General features: G+C 52.4%; 2 protein-coding genes across 4 annotated transcripts; both read right to left on the bottom strand.

Annotated features, from left to right (window-relative positions):
- Positions 1-120: 120 nt before the first annotated feature.
- On the bottom strand, positions 121-3,562 carry LIN7B (lin-7 homolog B, crumbs cell polarity complex component). Of its 2 annotated transcripts, XM_057711412.1 has the most exons (5): positions 3,491-3,562; positions 2,959-3,077; positions 2,612-2,683; positions 1,754-1,963; positions 121-737 (listed from the first exon to the last, which is right to left on the bottom strand). In XM_057711412.1, exons 1-5 carry the CDS (start codon positions 3,525-3,527, stop codon positions 570-572), a joined length of 606 nt encoding a protein of 201 aa, XP_057567395.1. In that variant the 5' UTR covers positions 3,528-3,562; the 3' UTR covers positions 121-569. The 2 variants fall into 2 exon arrangements, with proteins under 2 accessions (XP_057567395.1, XP_057567396.1); XM_057711413.1 differs by lacking the exons at positions 2,959-3,077; positions 3,491-3,562 and having other exon boundaries at positions 121-230; positions 574-737; positions 2,612-2,708.
- A 6,063-nt stretch (positions 3,563-9,625) lies between these two features.
- SNRNP70 (small nuclear ribonucleoprotein U1 subunit 70) lies at positions 9,626-24,972 on the bottom strand. 2 transcript variants are annotated; one of them, XM_057711226.1, is made up of 10 exons: positions 24,593-24,972; positions 23,676-23,832; positions 22,474-22,536; positions 22,305-22,359; positions 17,622-17,686; positions 17,417-17,479; positions 16,643-16,724; positions 13,309-13,410; positions 10,525-10,612; positions 9,626-10,417 (listed from the first exon to the last, which is right to left on the bottom strand). In XM_057711226.1, exons 2-10 carry the CDS (start codon positions 23,820-23,822, stop codon positions 9,787-9,789), a joined length of 1,296 nt encoding a protein of 431 aa, XP_057567209.1. In that variant the 5' UTR covers positions 23,823-23,832; positions 24,593-24,972; the 3' UTR covers positions 9,626-9,786. The 2 variants fall into 2 exon arrangements, with proteins under 2 accessions (XP_057567209.1, XP_057567208.1); XM_057711225.1 differs by having other exon boundaries at positions 9,626-10,444; positions 24,593-24,964.
- Between the last annotated feature and the right edge of the window lie 512 nt (positions 24,973-25,484).

The following is a 25,484-nucleotide window of genomic DNA, read 5'->3' as shown; positions in this document are numbered from 1 at the left end:
GACCCGAGGAAAAGGCTCAACCTCCGCTCACTGGCTCTGAAAAGGGTCTAGCTTCTCTCCCTCCCCCACATCTCGAGACACAACTAGCCCGCAGGATGCATAACAGACACAGACACTCAATGAGGGTCAAAGATCTTTAAATAAGGAGCTGGTGACAATAAATACTGTACAGGGGAGGGGGTGAGGGTGAGGGTCCAGATCTGTGGTTTCAGCCTCGAGACTCCAAGGACCTAAAAGGAGGGTGAAGAGAGGGGAGCCAAGCTCAGGGGAGGGGAGGAGGGGGATGGGAGAGAGCCAGGACTGGGGTTCCAGAGCCAAGAGCCCAGGCAAGTGGGTGGAGGGATTCCAGAGGGAGTAAGGTTCCCGATCTTGGGATGGGTGTGAGCTAGGAGTCCCCAAGGTATTTAGTCAGAAGGGCTTGGGGTGAGATCCTGGGTCAAGGGTCAGAATCCCAGGGAAAGGAGCCATGGCTGGGGGTGGCAATCAGGGCCTCAGAAATCATTGGCCTGGTTTGGGAGTCTGGGGATAAGGGAGACAGTGGAGGCCCCAGGAGTGCGGTGGCAAAGGGCTCACGAGTAGCTCTGATGTTGCTGGCGCCGCCGGGCAGAGCGCATCTTCTCAAAGCGGGCCTCCATCTCCTCCAGCACTCGAGGTGTGTAGCGCACCACCAGCTTCACCGAGCCCTGGGCAGCCTTCAGCAGCTCCACTGCCTTCTCGTGCTGCTCACCCTCAACACTCTGCAGGGGCGGTGCAGATAGCTGGGCCTGAGGCCCACCATCCTCACCTGCCCCCACCCTGGTACCAGTCCCGAGATGCCAAGGCCTCATGTCCTCACCAGAGAGTCACTAACTCTTGGCTCAGTGTCCTTCCCCCAAGCCTTGCAAGTCCCCCATATCAGGGACAAGCTCCATATGCCCTCAGTCACTGAGCTAGACCTCTAGACTCATCTTTATCCCTTTCCTCCCTGCAGCCCAATGATCCCCAGCCCCAACCCTCCTGCCCTGACTCCCTCTTCTTTGTCCCCACCACCAGCCCCAAGCTCAGGCCTCATCCCTCCCCAGTGGACCTCACCCTAGCCTCCTCCTTGGCCTTCTGGCCTCCAGTCTCTAACCTCTGTCCATCCCCCATAGAGTCCCAAAGGGGTCTTTCTATGCCTCCAGGCTAAGCCTATCCTTCCCCTACTCACAGCCCTCCCATGGGTCCCCAGAACCCTTGAGACAAAGTCCCAGCTTCTCAGGCTGGCACTCAGTCCCTGCATGGCTGTACCTCCATCTACTCTAAGCACAGTGGTTTTAATTACCTGCATGCCCCAGTCCTTCATCAGAACCAGGCCCTTTCTCTTCACCTCACAGGAGTGCAGTCATAGCTCCTACCCACAACACCCTCAGCCAGTAACACCCTTCTCCACCAGCTCCTAATCATCCTTCAAAACCCAACTCGCATATTCCTTCATCTGCAAAAACGTCCCTCATCTACACTGGTCTGGTGCCACATCTGGGCTCTCACAGGGCTTTGTGCTTCCTCATCATCTCCTTGATTTAGGACTATTTCAGTCAAGATCTATTTCCTTCACCAGACAGGGACTCCTTGAATGTACAAGCAGAGGCCAGTTACTCTCAGGGTCTGCAGCAAAGCCCAGCACAGGGCCGGACACAGAGGCAGTGCTCAGTATGTGTTGAATAAATGTGAAGAACAGGGACTGTGCTACCTTGGGCAGGATGTGACCCCAGCCCTGCCTCAGCCCCCCACTCACCACACCATTCACTGACAGCAGCTGGTCCCCACGCTTGAGGCCTCCGTGGCGGTCAGCCACACCTCCAGGGATGACACGGGAGATGTAGATGGGCGAATTCTGCTCCTTGCCCCCCATGATGTTGAAGCCCAAGCCCTCGTCCGTCTTGGGCAGTTCCACTACCCTGGGATGTGCGTGGCCCTCACTGGCTGTGAAGGCGGCCACTGTGGCCTGGAAGAGAGAAAGCCTCAGGAGGTGAGGGCCCCTCCACAATGGGCATGCGGACTAGGGTGGAGGATCTGTGCCAGGGAGAGGGATTTAGGCCAGAGAGCTTCCCTCAAGCACAAGGTGCCTGCCACACAATTTAACACGAGATCACTCTGTACTGACAGTACGTCCCTTTTAGTCACTTTGGACACTTCAGACTGTCAACGAGAAAGTCTCCATTTGGTGTGCGTGTGTTTTGAATACTCAACACTTGTCAATCTTGCTTTTTCACAGAGAGAAACAAGGCCTGGACAGAGCCAAGAGCCTCCAGCAAGCAGCAAGAAATAGCATCTAACTGTGGTTTAACGGGATTTCAGTGTTTAACGCTACTTCACTGTTTGTTTTCATTGTGTGAATGTTTAAGGTTATCTTCGTGTCAGGCGTTTCATACTAGTTTCTAATTGTAGTTGCTAAAGATATCTTTACATGACATTTAAGCAAAATGTGATATTATTTAAAATACATTATAAATAAATAATAGTAAGGGTGGTACATAGATATGGCAAAAATCATGAAGGAAGAAACAGGAATAAATGACTGACGTTAGGAGGATACTGAGCTAGACCATGCGATTCAGTGGACACCAGGAGCAATGGGGTCGGGGGCACCTACCTTGGCTGTGGCGTGGGCCCGGATCTCAGCACTGCCGGTGATGTCCAGCGTGTCATAAAGCTGCTCATACACCTGGTGAGGACGCAGCAGCATCAGGGAGCCGCCAGCCCCCTCCTCCCTTCAACTCAGAAGTCCGGGCCCGCAGACCCTCCCACCCAAGGATCCGCCCCGCCCCCGCAACCCGGAGGCCGCGGAAACTACAACTCCCAAAGAATCCCCGAGCTGAAGCGGGGGCACCCCAAGGAGGGCCGCCCCGGTCGCTGCTGGGAGGCGTAGTCCCCAGGCTCGGGGCGACCAAGAGGAGGACCACGGCCGCCCGCTTGTGCCCGGCGCCGCGCTGCTCTCACCTCCCGGATGGCAGAGCAGAAGCGGCTCTGCAGGACTCGCTGGAGGGCCTGCAGCTTCTGCGGGGGCAGCTCCCCGCTGCGCTGGAGCCGTTCGAGGAGCTCCACCGCCCGGGACACGTCTGCGGGGCGGGGCGCACAGACACACAGTCAGGGACGTGAAGATGCAGAGAAGCACGGAGAGATGCGGCCAGAGACCATGTAAGGGCGAGCGCAGACCCCGGGAAGGACAGCCCGGTCCCAGTCGGACACACGCAGAGTCGCCGTGGCAGACGAGAGACTTCGGCCAGCCGGGCGCCCTGCATCCCCAGGGTCCCCACAGACACCCAGGCAGGGGTGTGCAGCGGGCGACCCCTCCCTGGCCCGCTCGCCCACGGACCCTCCCACACCCACTGACGGCCAGACTCTCGGCGCCCCGCCCCGCCCACCCCGCCGGGCCCGCCCACCCGCGCCAGCCTTGCCGGAGGAGGGGCAGGGGACCGGGGTCCCGGACGCAGGCCGCGGCTGGGTGGGCAGGGCCCCCTGGCGCGCTTACCCCGCTCCAGCCCCAGCGGCTCCACCAGCGCAGCCATGTCCGCGCCGCCGCTGCGAGGCACCCGCCTGCCGGTCTCTGGCGAGGAGGGCGGGGCAGCGCGAGGCCACGCCCCGGAGACGAGCGCCCTCTGCGGAGGCGCGGCCCCGCGAGCGCACCGCCTCACTGCCACCGCTCGGGTCTCGCTGCCCTGCCCTCAGACCCCGTCGGTCTGTTGGGTTTGTAACCCCTCCTATTGCAGCCTCTGTCTGTCTGCACCACCTTCCATCTCATCTGTCTGTCCCCTGTCTATCCCTTTTTTCCCACATTCATTGGACAAACATGTTAAACATCTGGGCCCCAGATCTAAACATCTGGGCCCAAGATCATGGACACAGTGGTGAGCAGAGAGGATAAGCCCACTGCCCTCACGGAGCTTAGCCTATGGGGGGAAGGGGGGCGGGGACCGGTAGACAACCAACTATGGCTGTGCTCAGAATTGGGAGTGGGGAGGTGATGATCTAGGAAGGACACTGACACAGAGTCCTTGGACAGGTAAGATCACGAGGTGGGGCATGGGTCACTTTCCAGGCAGAAAGAGCCCACAGTGGCTGGATAACAGAATATAGATTGGAGTGGTTTATGATGAAGGTGAAGAAGTTGGCAGGATACAGCTGAATCACAGCCTTATATGTTGGCATACTCACGTTGAGGATTTTGGACTTCATGGTAACTCCTAAGTGTAAAATGTGATAGTCAAATGTGTATTTTAAGATCACTGTGGACATTATCTGGAGACTGGGTTGGATGGAAGCAAGAGTGGAAGCAGGGGGACAGACCAGGATGCTATCCCAGTAATCCCACGATGGCTTAGACCAGGGCAGAGGCATGGAGAAGTGGACAGATTTGGAAATGTTTAGACATCTCTTAACTGTGTATGAGGACTGGGAGGTGGAGGTGAAGGGGATATTAAGGTGCTTGTGGGGCCTTTTGCTAAGATGGTCTATGCTGGTGGAGGAATAGTGGATATTTTGTCTTTGAGGAGCCTGTGCAGTGTCCAAGGCCTGCAAGCAGTTTTGAGAATTTGGGCCAAGGTGGTAAATAAAACATAAGAGTGGACAAGAATGCTGGAGGCAAGAGAATATAGAATGAAGAGGACCTAAGACTGAGTCCTCAAAACTCCTAACATTTAAAAGCCAGGAAGAAGACAAAGAATGGTCAGAAACATAGGAGGAAAACCCAGGTGGGAGAAGTCATGAGAAGACAGTGTTTCTGAAAAAGGAAGTGGGCAGTGGTATCAGATGCTCTAGAGAAGCCAAAGAATGTAGATGTAGACAAGGCTGGAGAAGTCTGGCTGTTGCTTCACCATCAGCTGGGTGGGTAAAGTATATCCTCAGTTAACATCACCATTAGTGGGAATGGAGTCCAGAAAAGGGCTTTTACAAAGTGAGAGGACAAGAGCAGGTTTGTCTACCCCTCTCTCCTTCGTAGTATATTTCTCTTCTTACTTTAACAAAAAATAACATAGTTACAGAGTTAAAAACAAAATCAAATAATACAGAAAGACAAATATTGAAAAGCACCAGCCCCGTCTCTGTCCTAACTCTCCTCACTGCAAGAGGCTATAAGGTATAGCTGTTTCATCTGCTAGTTGCTCCTGTAGCTAAGTAACGTACCATCTCTCAATTTTTCAATTTTAGATGTTAGCAATATATTACATATTGATTTTCTGCTCTTACAACCTTTCCCCTCTCTTCCCATGGTAGTTTTACGGTACCAGTTTTTAGGTCCATCAATACAGTGCTCACATTCTGTCTAAGTACTTACTGTTTGCTGTAGAGCTCAAATATTGCCCTGTGATTACATTTCCTTTCTTGAACACCTTCTGCTTTTTTTCTGTAATGTCTATCTACTTTTGTTTCTTTCATCACATTCTTAAACTTCAGTCCTCTGACCCCAATCTGGACCAAATGCTCTCTAGAAACGGCCATCCTGGGATTTCCCTCCACTGTTCTACTGAACTGGATCCTCTCTTTCAAATCTCTCATTTTGGTAAAGTATATCCTAGGTTAACTTCCTAAAAAGATTGTGGAGGGAATTCCCTGGTGGTCCAGTGGTTAGGGCTCCATGCGTCCACTGCAGGTGGCACAGGTTCGATCCCTGGTCAGGGAACTGAGATCCCACAAGCTGCGGGGCGTAGCCCGAAACACCCCCCCACACACACCCCCACGATTGTGGGGGGCGGGGGAAGATTGTGAGATTTCTCCTTCAAGAAATCCACCCCCAGCACTTCTAGTATCTAATCAACTACCAAATGCATCTACTAGCTAATTTCTCTTGCTATCTTCCAGTTCTAAAATTTCCATTGGACTATTGTTTTTTTGTTTTTTATAAATTTATTTATTGGCTGTGTTGGGTCTTCATTGCTGCATGTGGGCTTTCTCCAGTTGCGGAGAGCAGGGTCTACTCTTTGTTGTTGTGTGCGGGCTCTTCATTGCTGCAGCTTCTCTTGTGGAGCACAGGCTCTAGGCACGTGGGCTTCAGTAGTTGCATCACATGGGCTCAATACTTGTGGCTCACGGGCTCTAAAGCACAGGCTCAATAGTTGTGGCATACGGGCTTAGTTGCTCTGCAGCATGTGGGATCTTCCTGGACCAGGGATCAAACCCGTGTCCCCTGCATTGGCAGGTGGATTCCTAACCACTGCACCACCCAGGAAGCCCCTGGACTATTGTTTTTTAATTCCTGTTAAACTTTAAGAGTTTAAAGATCTCTAACAATTTTCCATCGTTTCCTTACTTTGGAAGCATAGTTATTTCAGTTTCTGATAATTCCAACATTGGAATCAAGTCTGGGTCTGTTGTCTGTTTTTTTCTCTTTGAATAGATGCTAAGCATCGATACTAAAAACTATAGAGGTTTTGAACCCCAACCTGTCTCTGCTAGGACTGCATGGCTGCTCAGATCTCTGCTCAGCAACTTAGCCCCGGTTATTGCTTTCTGATGAGCCCCTTGGGGGTCTCGCAACAACAATGAGCAGCTGAGGAGCTGGCAAATGCCTGGAGGGAAGATTGCATGTGGATTCTGGGGCTTAAAGCCCCATCTGGGAATTTACCCTCAAGTCCCAACTGTCTGGTCCAACCTCTGTGAACGTAGCCCAGTCGAAGACTGCGACTTTCTGAGTCTGTCCCACCACTTTCTGAGTTTATTCCACCACTGAGAATTTTCCACCACTTCCTGAGTCTATTCTGTCATGCTAAATTGGCAAATGTCCTGAAGAAAAAAGCAAGAGTAAACATGAAGTTCACCTCTGTATGCTTTCCTTTCTGGGGATCAGCCCCCTCCAGCCTGGCCTACATTGTTTGTTCCCCAAAGCCTTTCACAAGTTACTTGCATGTGTTTTGTCCAGTCTTTATATAACCGGGCTGTGCCAGGCTAGTTTTGAAATGGGTTGTTCTTCATAGCCAATTCCAAAAGTCTGATTTCAACGTCTGGGATGAAAATACACTAATTAGAGGTATTAAGTTCTTTTAGGGCCTAAATTGTTTCCTCCAGGAGCAGTTTCTCTATTTATCTTGTGGTCTCTTTTGGCAGAATTTTTTCATATGTCTGGGATCTTTGGTTATATGCTTATAAAAACTGAAGCAGTTAAAAAGCATACTAGAATCCTGGTGTATGTCAGTCGGATTACATGACAGACTGCCTCTGGGTTATCAGGCCAAGTTTGCCTTGAGGCTGAGAAACCTATAAAAGATGAAAAAGTAGGTCTTATATTTGCCTAGGCAGCAAATGCCCAGCTCCTAGGCATCCTGACTGCTGAAACAGAGGGCAACTTTGTAGTGTACAAATCCTACTTGAGTCTTCTACCTTTGTTATAGCCGGAGTTGCAATCTTGAGCCTCTGTAGGGTTCTGCAAGGCTGATGGATGGCTTCCTTCTCAAGCGGTCACCAGGCCGAAGTGTTCTCACCATCGTCCTATTTCATCTTTAGTCCAGAAATGTGTTGACATCTCAACTGCTGATGGAATCTCTTGTTTTGTTACTCCTCTGCTATCATTAGGAAGTATGAAGTAAACATGCAGACAGTGAACCTGCCATCATGGACTGTATGCTCTTTCCATCCTGGCCCTGTGAGTACTTTCTGCTCTACCCAATCTTCTTACATCTTTTTTTTTTTTTTAAATCTTTTTAAAAATTGAAGTACAGCTGATTTACAATATTTCAGATGTACAGCCAAGTGATTCAGTTACACATATATATGTATTCTTTTTCAGATTCTTTTCCATTATAGGTTATTGCAAGATACTCAGTATAGTTCCCTGAGTTAGGCAGTAGGTCCTTGTTCTTTATTTCCTATATGGTAGTGTGTATCTATTAATTCCAAATTCCTAATTTATCCCTCTCCCTCCTTCCCCTTTGGTAACCATAAATTTGTTTCCTATGTCTGTTTTGTACATAAGTTCATTTGTATCACTTTTTAAAATTCCACATATAAGCAATACCATGACATTTGTCTTTCTGACACTTCACTTAGTATGATAATCTCTAGGTCCATCCATATTGCTACAAACGGCATTCTTTTTATGGCTGAGTAATATTCCATTGTACATATAGACCACATCTTCTTTATCCATTCATCTGTTGACGGACGTTTAGGTGGCTTCCATGTCTTGGCTACTGTACCATTCCCCCTCTCCCCTGGCCAAACGCATCATGTAGGATCTGCCAACCAGGGATCAAACCCATGCCCCCTGCAGTGGAAGGGCAGTCTTAACCACTGGACCACCAGGGAATTCTTTGCATTGTAAATTGCAACCAGTCCTGCTATGAACATTAGGGTGCATGTGTCTTTTCAAGTTAGAGTTTTCTCCAGGGATTGCTGGATCATGTGGCGATTTTTTTAGTTTTTTAAGTACATACTGTTCTCCATAGTGGCTGCACCAATTTACATTCCCATCAACACTGCAAGAGGGTTCCCTTTTCTCCACACCCTCTCTAGCATTTATTATTTGCAGACTTCTGGTGATGACCATTCTGACTGGTGTGAGGTGATCTCTTGTTGCGGTTTTGATTTGCATTTCTCTAATAAATTTTTAAAAATACGTATTTTGGGCAAGTCGGGTCTTAGTTGTGGCACACGGACTTAGTTGCCCTATGGCATGTGGGATCTTAGTTCCCCAACCAGGGAGCGAACCCACATTCCCTGCACTGGACGGCAGATTCTCAGCCAATGGACCACCAGGGAAGTCCCACATTTCTCTAATAATTAGCAACGTTGAGCATCTTTTTCTGTGCCTGCTGTTCATCTGTATGTTTTCTTCTGAGAAATGTCTAGATCTTCTGCCCATTTTTGACTGGGTTGTTTGTATTTTTTATATTGACCTATATGAGCTATTTGTATATTACGGAAATTAATCCCTTGTCAGTCACATTGCTTACAAATATTGTCTCCCATTCTGTAGGTTTTTTCATTTTGTTTCCTTTGCTCTGCAGAAGCTTTTAATGAGATTCCATTTGTTTATTTTTGCTTTTGTTTCCATTACTCTAGGAGTCAGATCCAAAAAATACCGCTGCAATTTGTCTCCCTGTATTTTCCTCTGGGAGTTATAGTGTCTGGTGTTACATTTAGGTCTTTAATCTATTTTGAGTTTGTTTCTGTATATGGTGTTAGAGAATGTTCTAATTTCATTCTTTTGCATGTAGTTGTCCAATTTTCCCAGCACCCCTTATTGAAGAGACTGTCATCTCTCTTTACCGTTATATCTAGCTCTCATGTTGCATTTCCTTGCCCTTTTTCCTTTTTCAGACGAGTTTCCCTTTCACACAAAGCTGTAGCTTCCACTGAGTATTCCACTGCCTAGGGCCCCATCCCTACACCAAGATAGGGGTATGAACAAACAGCCCACAAAGAATGTGCGGGAGAGTTGGAAAAAAAGGAAGAAAGATACAAAAGGATTAAGGACCCTTAGGGAGGGCTTCCTTATCCCATCTCAAACAGCTCTGGTGTTTTGGGGCTAGCCCCAGCCTTAGGTCATAAAGCCCAAGTCCTGAAAAACCAACCAAAGTAGGGCTATCAAAAGTCAGAAGGTGGGGGGAAAAAAAAAAAAAGTCAGGCGACACCCTTCTAGAGAAGACAGAGCAGTGAAAAAATCAAATGCCCATTATCAACAAGAAATTAATTTTATTTTGAAACCCAAGTGACCAGAATAAGGAGATTCCTACCCTTGGCTGGCAAACTTAGGTGGTGGCCAAGAAGGCTGGGGGAGAGGATGACAGCAACTGGGAGTAGGAACACGTCCAAGCAACCGGTGAGAGGCCCTCTTCACTCTGGCGCAGCCTCCATCAAATACCCGTTCTCTGGAGCAAGATACCCGTCGCCTCCCTCAGACTCCATGTACATGTCTCGGCCGTCGTTGCCCAGACCCTCCAGCCCGTTGTCCTGGCCGCCGCCACCCCCACCGCCCCGAGCCTCATCCCTGCCCCGCTCACCACCCCGCTCCCCCCGCTTGTGCTCCCGATCCCGCTCCCGCTCGCGGTCCCGGCGCCGCTCCCGCTCGCTCCGGTGGCTCCGACGTCGCTCCCTATCACGATCCCGGCCCTTCTCCTCTGGGCCATCGGGGCCGTCGGGACCCAGCTCCCCGGGGGGCCCATCGTCAGGAGGCGCGTCGCCAGCCTCGGAGGGCTCCGCCATGTCGCCGCCACCGCCTCCGCCGCCTCGCAGCTCCTCCTTGCGCTCGCGTTCGCGCCGCGCCCGCTCCCGGCTCCGGCTGCTGCGCCGCTTCCGGTCGCGGTCCTTGTCCTTGCTCCGCTCCCTGGAGCGCCTCCGCTCCTCCTTGTCGCGACTCCGCGAGCGCCGCCGCCGGTCTCGAGAGCGGGAGCGTCGTCGTTCCCGCTCCTTGTCTCGCTCGCGGCTTCGCTCCCTGCGCTCCCGCTCGCGGTCCCGGTCCCGGTCCCTGTGGGGAAGCGGGGAGGGGCCGGGCCTGGATGAGGTGGGCAGAGGTTTGCGGCAGGGCTCCCCCACCGACCGGCCCCTCCCAGGTCACCGGCTGCCCAATCTCACCTCTCATCGTAGCGGGAGGTGTCGTCCCGGCCGGAGTGCCGGATGTTGACGTCAGCCCCACCTCTCCGGGTTCCGCCTAGGCCACCTCCTGGGGGCGGGGGCAGACCACAGGGGTGAGTGCGGGCAGGGCCCAGGGCAGCACAGATCCAAGGGAAGGTCGCCAGGCACCTCTGCTGGCGTTCACGGGCCAGGTGCTGTGACGACCTCCTGCCGCACTTTTCTAACACAAGCACGCACTGCAGAGACCAGATGACTTCCACAGCGCGGGCTGGGAGAGCCTGTAATTAGACTGCAAGGCGCATCTCCACCACTACTGACAACACACAGCCTCCTGGCAAACCCTCTCTCTTCCAGGCATCCTCTTCCTTACCCGAAGGCACAGCAATGATCTTTCTAACTGAAAATGTGATCTGCTTCAAAGCCATCAGTGGCTCCCCAGTGCCTGGAGGCCAAAGTCAGATGGCTGGCTCCTTCTTGGCTTTCAAAGCAAGAGCCCCTGGCGCGTTCTGTCCGAGGCATTTTCCAGTCTCCTCACAGTCTCCATTTCCTTCCTGCCCCAGTTTTTGGGATCATTCTCCTCTCTCCCTGGAATCTCATCTCCCTTGTTTAGTTGACTCCAACTTACCCTTCACAACAAAACATCACTTCCTCAGTAAGCCTGCCGTGACCTACAAGATGAAGCTGTTCTCCACAATTCACAAACCCCATACATTTCCTTCTCAGAATTCCAGACAGCGTTTCCAATTTTATATGTCTCTGTATGAGCTGATTAACAGCTGCCTCTCCCACCAGCCTGTAACGCACCATGAAAGTCAGGACGATGCCTGACTCTGCTCGCTGTTTAACTGCACGTGCTGCAGCATCCAGGATATAAAATTGTATGTGCAGCAAGCAGTCAAATGACTGAACACCTAGAAGGAAAAGCGGATGGTCTCCTTCTTCAGATGTGGAAACAAACTGAGATAAAGTCATCTGCCCAGGGTGACTCAGCAAGGAAGGGCAGAGCTGAGACACAAGTCTCCACGGACTCCAGGAGCTACCCCCTCGTGCACGCTCTGTCCCACACTGCCTGGAAGGAAGCTTCGATGAGGTGGGCTTGGCTTGGGTTCCACACAAGGAATGACTTTCAGCAACGAGGGTGAAAAAGGAAGAGGCATAAACCACCGACCAGACATCTGGAATATCACAGTTACAGGGCAGAACAGACTAGTGTTTTCAATTTTCAGGTCACAACCCAGCAACGGATCACATCATTAAATCTGAATGGTTGCAGCCAATATATTTTAAAAAAAAAGATAAAGCAACAGAATATAGAAGACTAGTATACACTGCCTGTGGAAAAGATACTGTTTCATAAACCTTTTGTTTGGGTTAAATGTATTTTTTTTGTATGTATCAATATACTTGGGGGGGAGTCAAGGAAGGGAGGGAATACGGGGATATGTGTATAAAAACAGATGATTGAACCTGGTGTACCCCCCCCCCAAAAAAAATAAATAAAAATACACTTGGTCACGATGAACCGGATATCACCATCAGAATGTCAGAATGCCTATCAAACTAGAAAATTCTGGGATTCCAGGATTCTACCACAACAGGAAACAGCAGACTCTGAAGGACTCACTCCAACCCAGAGAAATGGGAGAGGGAGATAAGAACCTGTCTACGAAGTTCAGAGACTCAGCACACGAGTGTGTGGTCCACTCAGCCAAGGCAGGTCAAGATCAGAACAGCAGGCTTGGAGGCAGAGAAAAGAGCAGAGGGTACCGGACCCACCCGGGGTGTCTACACAGAGATCATTTTCTTAGACAGCTGTGTCACTCACCCTCATAAGAGTTGGTCCTCAACAGCCATGTCTGGGCGGCAGGACCACAGCCCCAGATCCAGGTACAATGCTGAGCCACTTCAAATCACCCACCCCAGAACGCAGAGACTCATCCAGGACTGGGCTGTGGAATGCCGCACTGGGCCGGTGCAGACACACAAGAGACCAGTTCCCAAGGAAAGTGAACAAGGCAGAAGCGAGCCGCAGAGATGCCAAAGGTGGCTCTTGACAGTTAAGGTTCGGCTACCAGGTCCTCCGAAGGCCCACATGCATCCCATGTCTCTGGGCTTCAAGACACTGGGATTCTGTATCAACAAGGCCCTTTTACACTTTGGGAAGCTCTAATGTACTTCTGTTACTTGCTACCAACGGACCTGGACTGAGACGGCGACTGACAAATTAGAGACAGACAGTGAGGGGGACTGAATGTGGAGGCTTTAAGGGCAAAGCCGATCTATGTATGTCTTGCTCTTGACTAGGAGCCTGTTACACAGCTGGTGATCAGACTGCTGTTCGCTGAACCAGCGAGTGAATGAACAAACGAGCAGGAGCAAAGCGTGAGTGGCCAGAGAGACATTCCCAGCCCCGCCGCACGCCACCTGCCAGGGTGGGCACCTGAGCCACTGCGTGCTGCGCTGCTGCAGTTACAGCCTCACTCTTCAGGAAGAGGAAACATGAGGCACGAAGAGTGGAAAACCCACCAACCAGGAGTTACATAAGCTGGAATCTGATCCCAGATTGGGTTTGCAAGTTTAGTGCTCTTGCTCCTGACTGGGAACCCAGAATAAGAAAACAGCCCAGGAGCAAGACGGTGACAAGAGAGGCTGAGCTGGAGTAAGGGAGAAAGCATGTGAGCAGCTGGGAGAGGAGGAGAAAACAGAAAGCAGCAGAGGGTGCAGAAGAGAAGTGAGAGAGCAGCCCGCAGGACCCCGAGCCCAGCCTGAGCGGGATGTGCTCACCGAGCCGCCGGGGCCTCCAGCCCTTCACGGTGCGGCCCCTCTCCACGTCCACGAGGACTCTCCTGCCATCAATCTTCTTGCCGTCTGCGTGCTTGTAAGCGGCTGCAACAGATGTGGGGAGGGGGAGGGGGAGGAGTCCCCAGAGGGTCCTCTAGTCAGGCTAAGACCCAGCTCGGTGGCATCCCCACCCACCCCCCCATCCCCATCAACACACTTACGCACGCGCACGCGCGCACACACACACACACCCCCAGACAGCCAGGCAACTGACAGCCAGACCAACCTCCTCCCAAACCGGGAGAGGCCTGCTCCATCTCGGTACCTGCTTCCTTATCGCCCCCCAATCACTATTGGGGGGGGCAAGACCACTCCCAGGCACCATCCTGACCCTAACCACCCCCCGAGGCTCCCAGGCCATTCCTACTCCCATTCGACAGAGCAGCCCCCTTCCGCCAAGGCGGCCAAAGTTGCTGCAAAGAAACTGGAGGTTAACTTAAGGCTGGACTCTGCTGTGGGGGAGGGTTCCTCCACCATCCCAGGCATGCACCCTAAAACATCATGCTGGGGGAGGAGGCCCAGTCGGGCCGCTCTGCACCCCAGTTCACACCGGTTTCCTTTTTCTGTGTGGTTTTTTTTTTTTTTTGGGGGGGGGGGAAGGGTGAGCGTGGGGGGAACAGACATCAGAACAGAAAATGAACCAGAAGGGGGTGGGAGAAATCTTTAGGAGATGGCAGGGAACAGAAGGGCGGGTGGTGGTGCTCCCAGGCGGCCTGAAGGGGCCCCTGCAGGAGGCTGGGGGAGAGGGAAAGTGGAGGGAGGCATGGGAGACGTGCGGTGCTACTGAAAATCCCTGCCTTACCTGAGATGAATGCAACCCGACCCCAGCCCCCATCCCATCTCTCCCTCCACAGCCCCAGCTCAACACACGCCAGGAGGCCAAGCCTAGCCTGAGCCTTTCAGGAAGGGTGAGGAGTAGAGGGGGAGATGCGGGGAGAGGCATGTCCTGCTCTTGGGCAGGGCACAGCCAAGGACAGGCCCAATCCCTGGCCTGTCTCACACGGGGCTGTCGGGAAGGCCAAAAAAGTCCCTGCTTCCCACCCCCAGCCCTGGCCTAGGGGGTGGTCCTCAACCAGCCACAATACCCGGCCCCGCCCCAGCCCTCTCCCCCCCAAATAACAACCAGAGGAAGAGAAAAAGGTGCCATTTACCGATGCCGGCCTTGCGGGTGTCCAAACCGAGCGGGATGGGGGGGGCTCGGCAACTCCTGGGGGCCTGGCGAGGAGGCGGGCTTCCCGGGGGGGGACACGGGACCGCTTACCTGGAGCCCCCAAGCTTACCTGAGCACGCGCACAGACCCCACACCCACCACCACAGGGTCAGCTAAAGCTACAGGGAAGGGAAATAAGAGGATTCTAGGGAGCCCCTGAGGGGGAGAGGAACCACATCTCCTGCACCACCTGGAGACAGGCAGAGGAAGTGGTGGACCCCAAAGAAACCTCATGGAGGCCTTGAAAGAGGGGAGACAAGGATTAACATCAAGTTTGGGAGCTGGAAAGCCATGGTACTATCTCGTTTGAATTTAAAAAGAAGGCTAGGAAAGCCTTAGCAAACCTGTCCACCTTCACCTTTTCCCAATAAAGTCCACGCTAAACTAGGCACACACCCCACCCCCCCGGCACATGGAATGACTTTTCCACCTTGAACTCCACACTCCCTCCCACCACCTGCTTCAGCCCAAAGGCTGGCACACAAAGGGACAGCCTTGGGGGTCCAGGAGATGGAGTGCTGCCCATGTTCTGAGGGGGAGGGGCCACTTGGCCCCTGAACCCAGAGGAGGGTAGTGGGGGAAGGAATTTAAGGACCGGGAACACAGTCAAGCAAAGGAACCCTGCTCTAGTTGTGTCCCAAACCCCAAAAGAGGCCCAACCCGGGAATAACAGCAGAGAAAACATGTGACATGTGTATTTCTAGGCTTCACTCTCTCTCCCTCTCTCAGGTCTCTAGACGGTGGAAGGGTCTCAAGTAAAATCTGCAACACCTTCAGCTGTTCACAGCCTGTCGCTTGATCCCTCCCGCAACCCAATCCCCAATTCCATGCACTCTGGAGAGCGGCTGGGCTCCACTGCCCCTCGGGAGGCCTCGACCATGATAAGGCAAACAGGAAGGGGGCAGAGCACCCCAAATCTAGCAACCAAAAAGATCCTCCAGGGCCACCAGAGTGATGGCCCCGCAGAAGGCGCAGGGGCAGGGAGCAGAGGGCTGAAGGGTTCCACGTGGAGCCCTGGCCCTGCTGCGTCCCGTCTTCAGTATCCCTGCCACCTTGCCCCTGATGTCATGAAGCCAGGTACGTTGGGGGGCTGGGTTGAGCCCAACTGGAGAGGCCCGCTGCCTTTCCAATCAGGGTTCATCTTTCCCCTCCTGGGATCAGCAAGATTATCGGAGAGCATATGGATGGGGGGTAGAAGGGACAAAGGGCACCCAAACGAGGAGAGGGTTCTGGGTGCGGGGAGGCTGAGGGGGCGACTGGGGAAGGGAGGAGGGATGCCTCGCTGCTCCTGAGCTGCCTGGCTAAGCTGGGCTGGTGTGCGGTGCTGAGTGATCTTACCCATGATACAAACCCTTATACCAACCATACACTGAGGTGTTGTAAGGGGAGCGTAAGCATCAGCTGCAAGCCAGCTGCGTGGTGGCTGCAGTGACAATAAGAACAGTCAATTAATACGGCGGCCCCTGGACACGCCGCAGCCCTGCCCACCCCCACCCACCCAGCCCTGCCCATGTGGACGCCGCCGCGGCCTCAAACGGGGCTTTGGGGATGTGGGGGCAGGCGCTGAACACGCCAACCAACCCACTGCCCGCTGAGGAACAGGGTGGGGGCCGGGGTGAGGAAGTGGAGGGTCGGGTGGCCCAGGCCCAGCTCCGCTGGGGGGAAAGAGAGAGCAGGCTCAAAGGCCAGTCCTCATTCTAACCTGGCCGCCCCCAACTCTGGTGGGGGGAATGGGGAAGAGGCTCCCCCAAGATCCGACCCCTCCCCCCACCTCCAGCTAGCCCCAGCCCCAACCCAGTTCCCTCCTTGCCCCTGAGGTTCAACGTGTGACACTTACCTCCCCGGGTTCACACACACACACACGTTGTGGGGGATTTTGGTTTTTGTTTTTTAAAAAACACGTATATATAAAAAAAAAAAGATATATCAGAAACAGAGGGAGGAGGAGAAGAGACATCGCTCATGTCAGGTTTGGCAGGGAGGGGGTGGGGACAGACGACAGGAAGGGGCTGGGGCAGCAGAGGAGAGAGAGGGTCCGAGGGCAGGGCGCAGGTGCGAGGTACTCACAGTGCATGTCTCGCTCGTGTTCGTACTCGATGAAGGCATAGCCCCGGGGCTTTCCTGACCGCTTACTGTAGACCATGTGTATCTGCGGGGCAGGCGGCAGGGGGTGGAGGTCAGTGCTGACGCAGGGAAATCCCGCACTATCAATCACACAGCCTGTGTGCCAGGCCCTGGGCTGGGTGATGCCAGCGACAGAGGCCTCGGACCCTCTATCCGGCCCTGCAAGGACCCAGAGTGACTGCTGTCTGAGGGCTCTGGCCCTGGCAGTTTATGCGCACAATGACCTCAAGTCCTCTCTACCGCGCAGAGCAGGTACGTGACTTAAAAATTAAATGAAAAAATGCCAGTGAAGCATGAAGCCTTGCTCTCATACAAGAGTCAACATACATTTTCTATAAAGGGCCAAACAGATATTTCCAGCTCTGAGGGCCATACAGCCTCTGTCGCAACTGCTCAACTCTGCCTTACGGCAACAACAGCCACAGACAACAGGAAACAAACGGGCCTGATAGGATACCAACAAAATTTTATTTACAAAAACTAAGTCTGTAGTTTGCCGACCCGTACTCTAAATCAGCAACAAGTAGTCATTACTTCTTTGCTTTCCTTCTGCTCTCCCAGGTCTATTGCACAGAAGTGGTCAGGATCGAATCCCAGGCCATGGACTCCCAAGCCCGAAATGACGCGACATATCCTCAGGGCTGGGAGCCCACCCCTCCCTCCCTCCCTCCCTCCACACACCTCCAACTCAAATAGCCCCTGCCCCAGTCCACTCACTCTTTTGATGGGTCCGTACACCTCAAACTCTCTCCGGAGCTTAGATTCTGTCGTGTCATAGTTCTACAAGGAGACAGAAATGAAGTTAAGTGGGAGAAGCCCTCTGAACATCCCCGGGACCTAGTCTACGGTCCACACTGAAGCACTCGGCAGCCCGGGGCCGCAGGCTCCTCTGGGGCTCCAGGGCTGGGACCTGGGGACTCACCACTCTGGCCACAAAGAGAGTCTTGAAGGCATCGCCCTGAGCATTGGGATCATTGTGAGGGTCCCCTGTGCAGGAAGAAAACAATTTGCAAGTAGAAGATGGCAACAGTATCAGGGAGCAAGACAGAAACTGACAGACGGCAGAGCCCCAGAACTTCTGGTCACCTGGCACCTTCAGCAGGCCCCTCTCTGAGCCCTGGTCTCCCTGCAGCACAGCTGCCTTCCCCTGAGTGGCTGATTTAAGCTGATGAAGGGAGGGGTAAGACTGACTTCGAGCTGACAGGACGGCGGGCAACCTAATTGCCATTTCAGACCCACCTATCCTGAGGCCCAGGTCCCTCCCAGATGTGAGTAACTAAGCCCACAGGGGCCTCTCTGGAGAAAGCAGCCTGATCCTTCCAGCTACTGCATTTCCTCCCTCACCTGCAGGGCCACAGTGCCACCCACAGGCAGGGCCTGCAACTGCAGCCCGAGGAGAAACCTGAGCTCAAGCAACCCTAAGACTGGGAGTGGCAGCCTAGCAGAGGCCAAGCCCTGCTTTTTTCGCTCGGCCCGGTGGCCTTGGGAGGAACCCACGCCTGGCAATGGAGCCCACAAGAGGCAGATCAGATTCTTACTCCCAGCCTTACTACCGCCAGACCACTGAGGAATAGCCATCTCCACAGTATTACAAAACCAATCAAACCACAGGTGCTTCTGATGGGTCAGGCCTGGGAAGAAGTCTTCTCCACCAAGCATGATGGCCCCAGCAGACACAATGGCTCCTGACTCCTGCCAGGGCCCCAAAGGTACCCTGCCCACTGCCTGGTGGAGGCGGTTCTTCTCTAATACAGGGCTACCCTCTGAAAAACTTGCCATATTCTTGAAAATGTGAGAGAAGAAATAATGTTAATAATTTATTGAACACATAATTAGGCGCAGACACTGTTGGACACAGAATTATTTACCAACACTTTGCAAATGGAAAGAAAGCCAACCCCTGAGGCATGGCAGAGGAGAAGTATCAGAGAGCAGAGTGGCCAAGCTCAGCTTTACTTCCCAGCCTGACCTCCCAGCCCAGGCCCCCTGCCGAACCCCCAAGCATTAACTCCTCAGGAAGAATCTGGGTGTTACAAGAGGCCAGAGAAATAAAACTCATAGATCTGTTTCCCATGAGAGAGTCTGGCTGCAAATATAAACTAAGTTCAGGATGACTTTAGGGAATTTCTTGGAAAACAGGAGACTGAACCCAAATTTAAACGAATGACTACCTGGAAACTGATGGTAGCCTTTGAAGACAACTCCATCTTTGTGCCTGTCCCTCACTTCCTCACCAAACCTCATCCCTTTGGGTTGTAATTTTCTGTGCCGAGATGTCTCAATCTGCAGCCACTCACCCAACAGACACCTGTTAAGCACTATGTGCCTGAAACTCCCATAGGTGCTGGGGATTCAACACAGACAGAAAAGATCCCTGCCTTCTTGGGGCTCATCTATTACTGGAGAGAGGCTGATGGTAAAACAAGGTAAGTAACACAGTCACCTAGTTCCATCCGGTGACAGCAGAGAGATGGGGAGAAGAGTTTTCATGGGAAGGTCAGGAAAGGCCTCACTGAGGTAACATTTGACTGAAGGTGTATTTAACAGGAAATAAACCTCACCAACACCAGGCAGTAGGTGGTCTAACAGGTATAGCAGGAGCAGTTCAGTGGGGCCCCGTTCACTGCCTGGGGGAGTAGACGGAGGCCAAACAGCAGAGCGCTGAGCTTCCTGATGGGCAGCCTGGAGGTGCCCGGCAGATGAAAGCGGGAACCACCCCAGGCACACCACACAAGTCTCTACAGTTTTTGCTTAACCAACAGGCCCAGGAGGATGACCAAAGGTAAAAGCTAGTGCAGCTGAGCCAACAGTACTCACACATCTGAGCTAAAAGAGGGTGGCAATGAACTGAAGTCGATCAGCAGTTCACCAGTCAACATGCGCACACCCTCACTCCGCTCCATCCTGCTGGCAACTCTGCCCTTGGGAAATCCTTGGTTAAAGGGATTATCTAGGTAGCAGCCCAGAGCAGGGGCTCAAAGGACTAGGCTACGGAGTTGAGTAAACTCATAAGGCTTTTTTAGATGAAGAAAGTATCTCCTCGCTAAGCATACCCGGCCTCCACAAACCTTCACCTTCTTTATCTTAGAAACAGGAGTAAAACCCCTGCTGCACTTGGAAGCTGTAAGTCAAAATCATGAGACACATCAAGCGTCCAGCAAGGAGCAAGGTCCGCTTGAATGGTAGCTGTTAACTTGTGACAAGGCACAGCAAGTTTCTGTACTTGGGGATGGAGGCTCTCGGGGGCAGAGAAACCCTACTGTACTTGATCCATCCTTTTCCTTTTCTTTCACAGGGAAGTCCAAACACTTAAGGAAACAGAGAACAGTACAATGAACCCCTCTGAACCAGCTTGAATTATCACCACATGGCTACACTTGTTACATTCCTACCCCCTACAGTATTTTAAGTCAGACCCCAGATATACCACTGTAGCTGCTAATAAAGACTTACAAAAAAAGTAACCACAGTACTGCTGTTACACTTTAGAAAGTTAACATTAGTTCCTTAACTTCACTAAGACCTGGTGTTCAAATGTCCTCAATTATTTCAAAGCTGGGTTTTTACAGCTGGCTCATTTAAATCAGGATCCAAACAAGCTCCACACTTATCATCTGGCTGAGGTGCATTCTGACTCTTTAATCCATTTGGTTTACTCCCTGACCCCTACCCCTTTAACATTTATTTGTTAAGGAAACTGGATCACGAGTCTGTCCTATACAATTTTCCACGTTCTAAATCTGACGGACTGCATCCTCAGTGTTGTTTAACATGCCAGGATCCCATTTTTAAAACGTGGAAAATAGCTTTCAACAGGAGAAGTGACTTAGCTAAGGCCACATAGCTGTAAGTGCCAGAAGTGGGGTTAAAACTCATGTGGGTCAGACTACAAGGCCTGTACCCCAGCAGCAGAGCCGAAAGGTTCCCCAAACTAACTGCTGCCAGCAGTCGTGTGTGCCAGGTCCTACAGGAGCTGGGGCCACAACGGGGAGCAAATGCCATCCAAACCCTGCCTTCCTGGAGCAACTGTGACCCTGGTCTTAGCGAAGTTAAGGAACTAATGCTCATTTCCTAAGGTGTGACAGCAGTACTGCAGTTACTTTTTTTTTTTAAGTCTTTATTCGCAACTACAGTAGTATATCTGGGGTTTGACTTATGACAGATACTCATCGTGAATCCCTCCTGCAGACTGAAGCGACCAACCTGCAGCAGGACTCAGGGCTTTCAGTGCACAAGGGGACTCAGGCCTGAGCAAGGAAGTGACGAAAGGCTTCCCTGAGGAGTGACGCTGACAGGGATACAAAGAGCAGTTCCATATAAACCAAGGTATCACGGGCGACTGCGGGGACAGCCCAGGCAAAGACCCAGTGACAGGAGACCGTCTGGGAAGGAGGCGGCATGAGAAGAGGCCAATGCTGGCTGGAACAGGAGGCGGGGAGCATGGGCAGAATGCATCCTCAGTGGGCAGGGAAGGGACTCTGGTCTTCATGCTGAAAGCAAAAGGAAGCTGTACGGCGATTCCCGGGCAGTCTAGTGGTTAGGACTCTGCACTTTCACTGCCAAGGGCCCGGGTTCAATCCCTGGTCAGGGAATGAAGATCCCACTTGCTGTGCAGTGCAGCCCCCTCCAAAAAAAAAGCCCTGCAGAACCCTGTGGGGACAGAGATGTAGGTAAACCCGTTAGACTGTGTGTCCAGGCTAGAGAGACCCTGGGTGGTGGTGGACACAGACAGAAGGCTCAGATTTATGACATTTACAGAGTAACAGGGATAGGTCTTGGTGACAAGCTGGGGAAACAGCAAGAAAAAGGTGTTAAAAGGAAACTAGGTGGCAACAACTGAGGTCATGACTTGCAAAGCTGGATGACCATGTTCCAGTGAAGGAAATATCCAAAGACAACCAGGTTGGTGGGGAGAGGAAATCCCAATTGTGGTTTGGACACTGAGTTTGAGATGCCTTTGAGGAATCCATAAAAAGACAGGAAAGCAGTGAGAGTGAGGGTTCAGACAGCTCTCACTCAGATGCCCAGGTACTCAGCTGTCAGGCATTTGTATATGCTCCCTGAGGAATGGACCATTCCAGGGAATAAGGTCACGAGTGAAGTGATACCCCACAGCCTCACGAGTACAAGAGGAAAACCCAAGTCTTCTGACTACAAAGCCCTCACTCTAACAAGAAAGGGCCATTTGAAGTTGATATGACCCTATGGTGAAGTCTGGTCAATGACTACAACGTCCCTATCCCAAATTCCAATTCCTCCTGTACCTGGAAGGGATGAAACACGCCCAGCTCAAGGGTCAGGGAGCTAAGGTGGAACCAGAACTGCCTCACTAGCTAGGACCTCACTGCCTTGGCCTGTGAGACCTGACTGGGCTGGGGTAGCCCCTCCAAGTGCAGGATGCAGCCCAGGGTACCAGGCTTCCTTTCTGCCCTTACTCCATGCTCTCCTGCTTAAATGTCGAAACCAAATACAGTGCATGGCAAATAGTGGGGGCTAAAAAAGTGAACTGACAATCCACTTTCTCAAATTAGAGTCCTGGGGTGGACCTGGGGGAGAGACACAAGAGTGCTTGAACAAGAGATGAAAAGAGGAAAGAGAGACTTACACATTTTTAGCTCCGTCTCGACTTCCTGCTGTCGCCGCTCAATCTTTTCCCGTCTCTGTCAGGAAAAAGGTAGACAAATGAATACACACAGACGTGCCCTGATGTCACGGAACATCCTGAAGAAAGAGACAAAAAAAAGATGTGGGGCCAGAAAACAAACTTTACATACCTTCCTCTCCATGCGTTCCTCCCGAGTCTCTGCTCGAGTTGGAGGAGGGGCATCTCGAGGGTCCTGGGAACGAGAAGAGGTGACAGGGTGGGAGGAATAGGGTAAAATAGCAAGGGACACTCAACCAGGAAATAATAAACATCTTGGCCACGCTCCCCTGCACGTTTACACACACGTGGGCACAAACAAACGTGGACTGTTCCCAGGCCGTTGGAGGCGGAGGAACGGCACAGATCAAAGCATGGTCCACGGACCAACACTGTGAACGGTTACTGGTCTGTGACAAGAGAAGCAGAGAAGCCAGGAACAAGTATTCAGAAACTTCTACAGCAATGTGACAGAGTAGCTTTATGGCCATTGAACTTAACAAGCTCTCATCAAATAGTAACTGGCACATGACCCGCGTCTGCCACTGGCCTACAGCCATTAAATTAGTTTAATTGGCTAACATTTTCCAAGTACCACTAAAGACCCAACCTTCTCTCATCTCACTACTAACTTCTGTTCTGCAACTTCTTCCACCTCCCCTTTCCCACTTGATGCCAGAACTTTCTTCTTCTAACTTCTGGCTACATGCCAGCATTTCTCAGGTGTTCCCTGATACACCTTAAGAGGTGGATGTTGTTATCCCAATTTCACAAATGAAAAAACTGAGGCCCGTGAGCCGAAGTCGTTTTTTCCTGTTTACCCTGAAGGTACCGTGCTGAAATCCTCAAGCCCACGGTCTTACGCAGCCCATCACCTGGGGCTAACCCTTTACAAACATCACCGTTAATGATAAAAACGGTAAATACAATACAAGATATTGACATTTGCTGACTGCTTGGTGCCAAGTCCCGTAACATAAAATTTTCAGTTAATTCTCTGTCAGTATTACAAGGAAGATACTAATATCCCCTTGCTATAGATGAAACAATCACAGCACAAAGAGGATCCACCACTTGCCCAAGATCACACAGCTGGTAAACAGTGTGCCAAGGACTACCTAACTCGAGAGCCTGAACCCTCAACTGGTAGTTACTGAATTATCACAAAAACCCAACAAGGGATGCACTACCAACCCCAATCAAGGCAAGGAAACTGAAAATAAAAGTCATCTGCCTAAACTGCACAGCTAGAAAACTGGCCAGAGACTGGAATCCCCAATCCAGCCCCACGGCCCCCAGAGCCCAACCCACTCCAACTGTGCTCAGTGAACTCACCTCAAACTCTCGGATGTATGGCGCAATGCCACAGTAAGGTTGATTGTGGTGTTTTTCATGTGGCAGTTTCTCCAGGGGTGGCAGGTACGGGATGGGATCACGGGGAGCAAAGAGGGCCAGAAGATTGGGCGGCAGGAACTGGGTCATCTTGCCAAGTCTGAGAGCAGAGGCAGAACCACCTTATATTAGGGTGGGCTGGGAGAGATGAGGCCCCCTATAACCCCCCGACTCCCAAGAAAAGAGGGAAACAGGGGCAAAATCTCAGTATCAAAACAGGTTCTGTAAGGGCACAGGGCACTCCTAAGTCACAGGGAAAAGGAGTAAATCTGAATGAGAAAGCAAGTTTGGGAGGGAGGGCTGTGTGAAGGTGGGGCAAAACCGGCAAGGGAAACAAAGACTGAAAAAGGGTTTCTGAGTAGTGAAGTCTCAGAGTCCTAGGCAAGGAACTGCGGAGCTGAGGGTCCCTGGGGGCCTGTGTGGACATCGAGGATCCAGAGAAAGGAGGTCCCGGGCAGTGGCGGCTGGTGGTCCCATACCTTGGATAACAGGTTACGGGGCGAGGATCGCAGGTTAGTCTCCGATCAAGGAAGGGGGTCACAAGTGGCAAACCTCTCAAGCCAGGGGGTTGTGGGTAATAGATCTGGACCCCATGGGTGAAATGAATTATGGGTAAGGGTCGGCGGAGGCGAGTAAGAAAAATGCAACACACCGCAAGGGCCTGTGGGTAAGTGACCGCCAAAAAAGGGGACTACGGGAAGAGGGCCTAAGTGACCACAGAACTCTGGATAAAGGGTGCAAAAAGGTGCTGTGGCGGTGGCGCGGGAAGGGGACCCGGCCGCGGGGAAGGGACTAGGGCCCACCGCAAGGGCTTGTGGGTAGCGGCCCCGCACCCGGTAAGGCCACTCAGTCACACTCACCCGCCGCGCGGCGCCCTCCTCTGCCTGGCGACGGTCCGGGGGCTCGCGGCGGCTGCGGCGGCCCTTCAGCAGCCGATACTCCTGCTCTGGCTTCGACTCTGGCGGCGTCTGCGTCCCTCAGTCTCTGTCGCTCGCCCAGCGCGCGCACCAGGCCACTGCTCACGAGCCCGCGCGGCCTCGGCTCGCGACAGGGGCAAGGGGTGGAATCAGCCTCAAATCCCTCCGCCGGTCGCACTGCGCACGCGCTGCACGAGTCAACCGCAGCTCACACACAGGGACCCTGCTGCCGCCGCGGGCACTGCGCACGCGCGAGACCATTAACCCCACCCCACCCCCGCCTTCCGGCACCTTAAACGCCTTTGCCGCGGCAGGCTGGAGCTCACAGTGCGCACGCGCGCTCCTCCCCAAGCCGTCTTCTTCCACCTCGCGCTCTGGGCTCCAACCGCCTCTGTCCGCGAGAGTCTTCTCGATGCTCCACCCCTTTCCCTAATACACTTCCCGGATCCTGTGCGCATGCGTATGTCGTCAGGTAGGAAGTTGTACCCTTCCGCCTCCTGGCAAAGAGTCCGTATGTGGACGGGGTGATTACTTAACCTATTAAATCAATAACTGTCGAGCGCCCATCGTGTGCTTGGCACTGTTTGGGCTCTGGGGATATACCACGTGACTAAAGCAAAGTCTTTTCCTTTTTGGAGCTTGTATTGTACTGAGAGAGACAATAAAGGCATTAAAAAAAATGAATTTAATTTCGGATAGTGGCCAGCACAATAAAGAAAATTAGGGCAGAGATAGGTGTTGGGCAGTTAAAGAGGAGCTATTTTAGGAAGGATGATAATGGAACGCTTCTGAAGAGATGACATTTGAACAAAGACCCGATGGAAAGGAGATGGGG

This window comes from Hippopotamus amphibius, chromosome 16 (genome assembly GCF_030028045.1).
Source record: "Hippopotamus amphibius kiboko isolate mHipAmp2 chromosome 16, mHipAmp2.hap2, whole genome shotgun sequence".
Taxonomy (NCBI): domain Eukaryota; kingdom Metazoa; phylum Chordata; class Mammalia; order Artiodactyla; family Hippopotamidae; genus Hippopotamus; species Hippopotamus amphibius.
The sequence above is the reverse complement of the archived record's forward strand: the minus strand, read 5'-3'. Positions and strand labels throughout refer to the sequence as shown.

What these genes read in the sequence shown, in the direction of transcription:
- SNRNP70 (XM_057711225.1), bottom strand. Translation starts at nt 23,822, where the DNA reads ATGACCCAGTTCCTGCCGCCCAATCTTCTGGCCCTCTTTGCTCCCCGT. An exon ending in CTCTCTTTGTGGCCAGAGTG is followed by an intron (nt 17,480 to 17,621) that starts GTGAGTCCCCAG and finishes GTCTCCTTGTAG; the next exon opens with AACTATGACACGACAGAATC. An exon ending in ACCTCCCGCTACGATGAGAG is followed by an intron (nt 10,445 to 10,524) that starts GTGAGATTGGGC and finishes CACCTCATCCAG; the next exon opens with GCCCGGCCCCTCCCCGCTTC.
- LIN7B (XM_057711412.1), bottom strand. Translation starts at nt 3,527, where the DNA reads ATGGCTGCGCTGGTGGAGCCGCTGGGGCTGGAGCGGG. An exon ending in TCTGCTCTGCCATCCGGGAG is followed by an intron (nt 2,684 to 2,958) that starts GTGAGAGCAGCG and finishes CGTCCTCACCAG; the next exon opens with GTGTATGAGCAGCTTTATGA. An exon ending in GGGCCCACGCCACAGCCAAG is followed by an intron (nt 1,964 to 2,611) that starts GTAGGTGCCCCC and finishes TCTCTCTTCCAG; the next exon opens with GCCACAGTGGCCGCCTTCAC.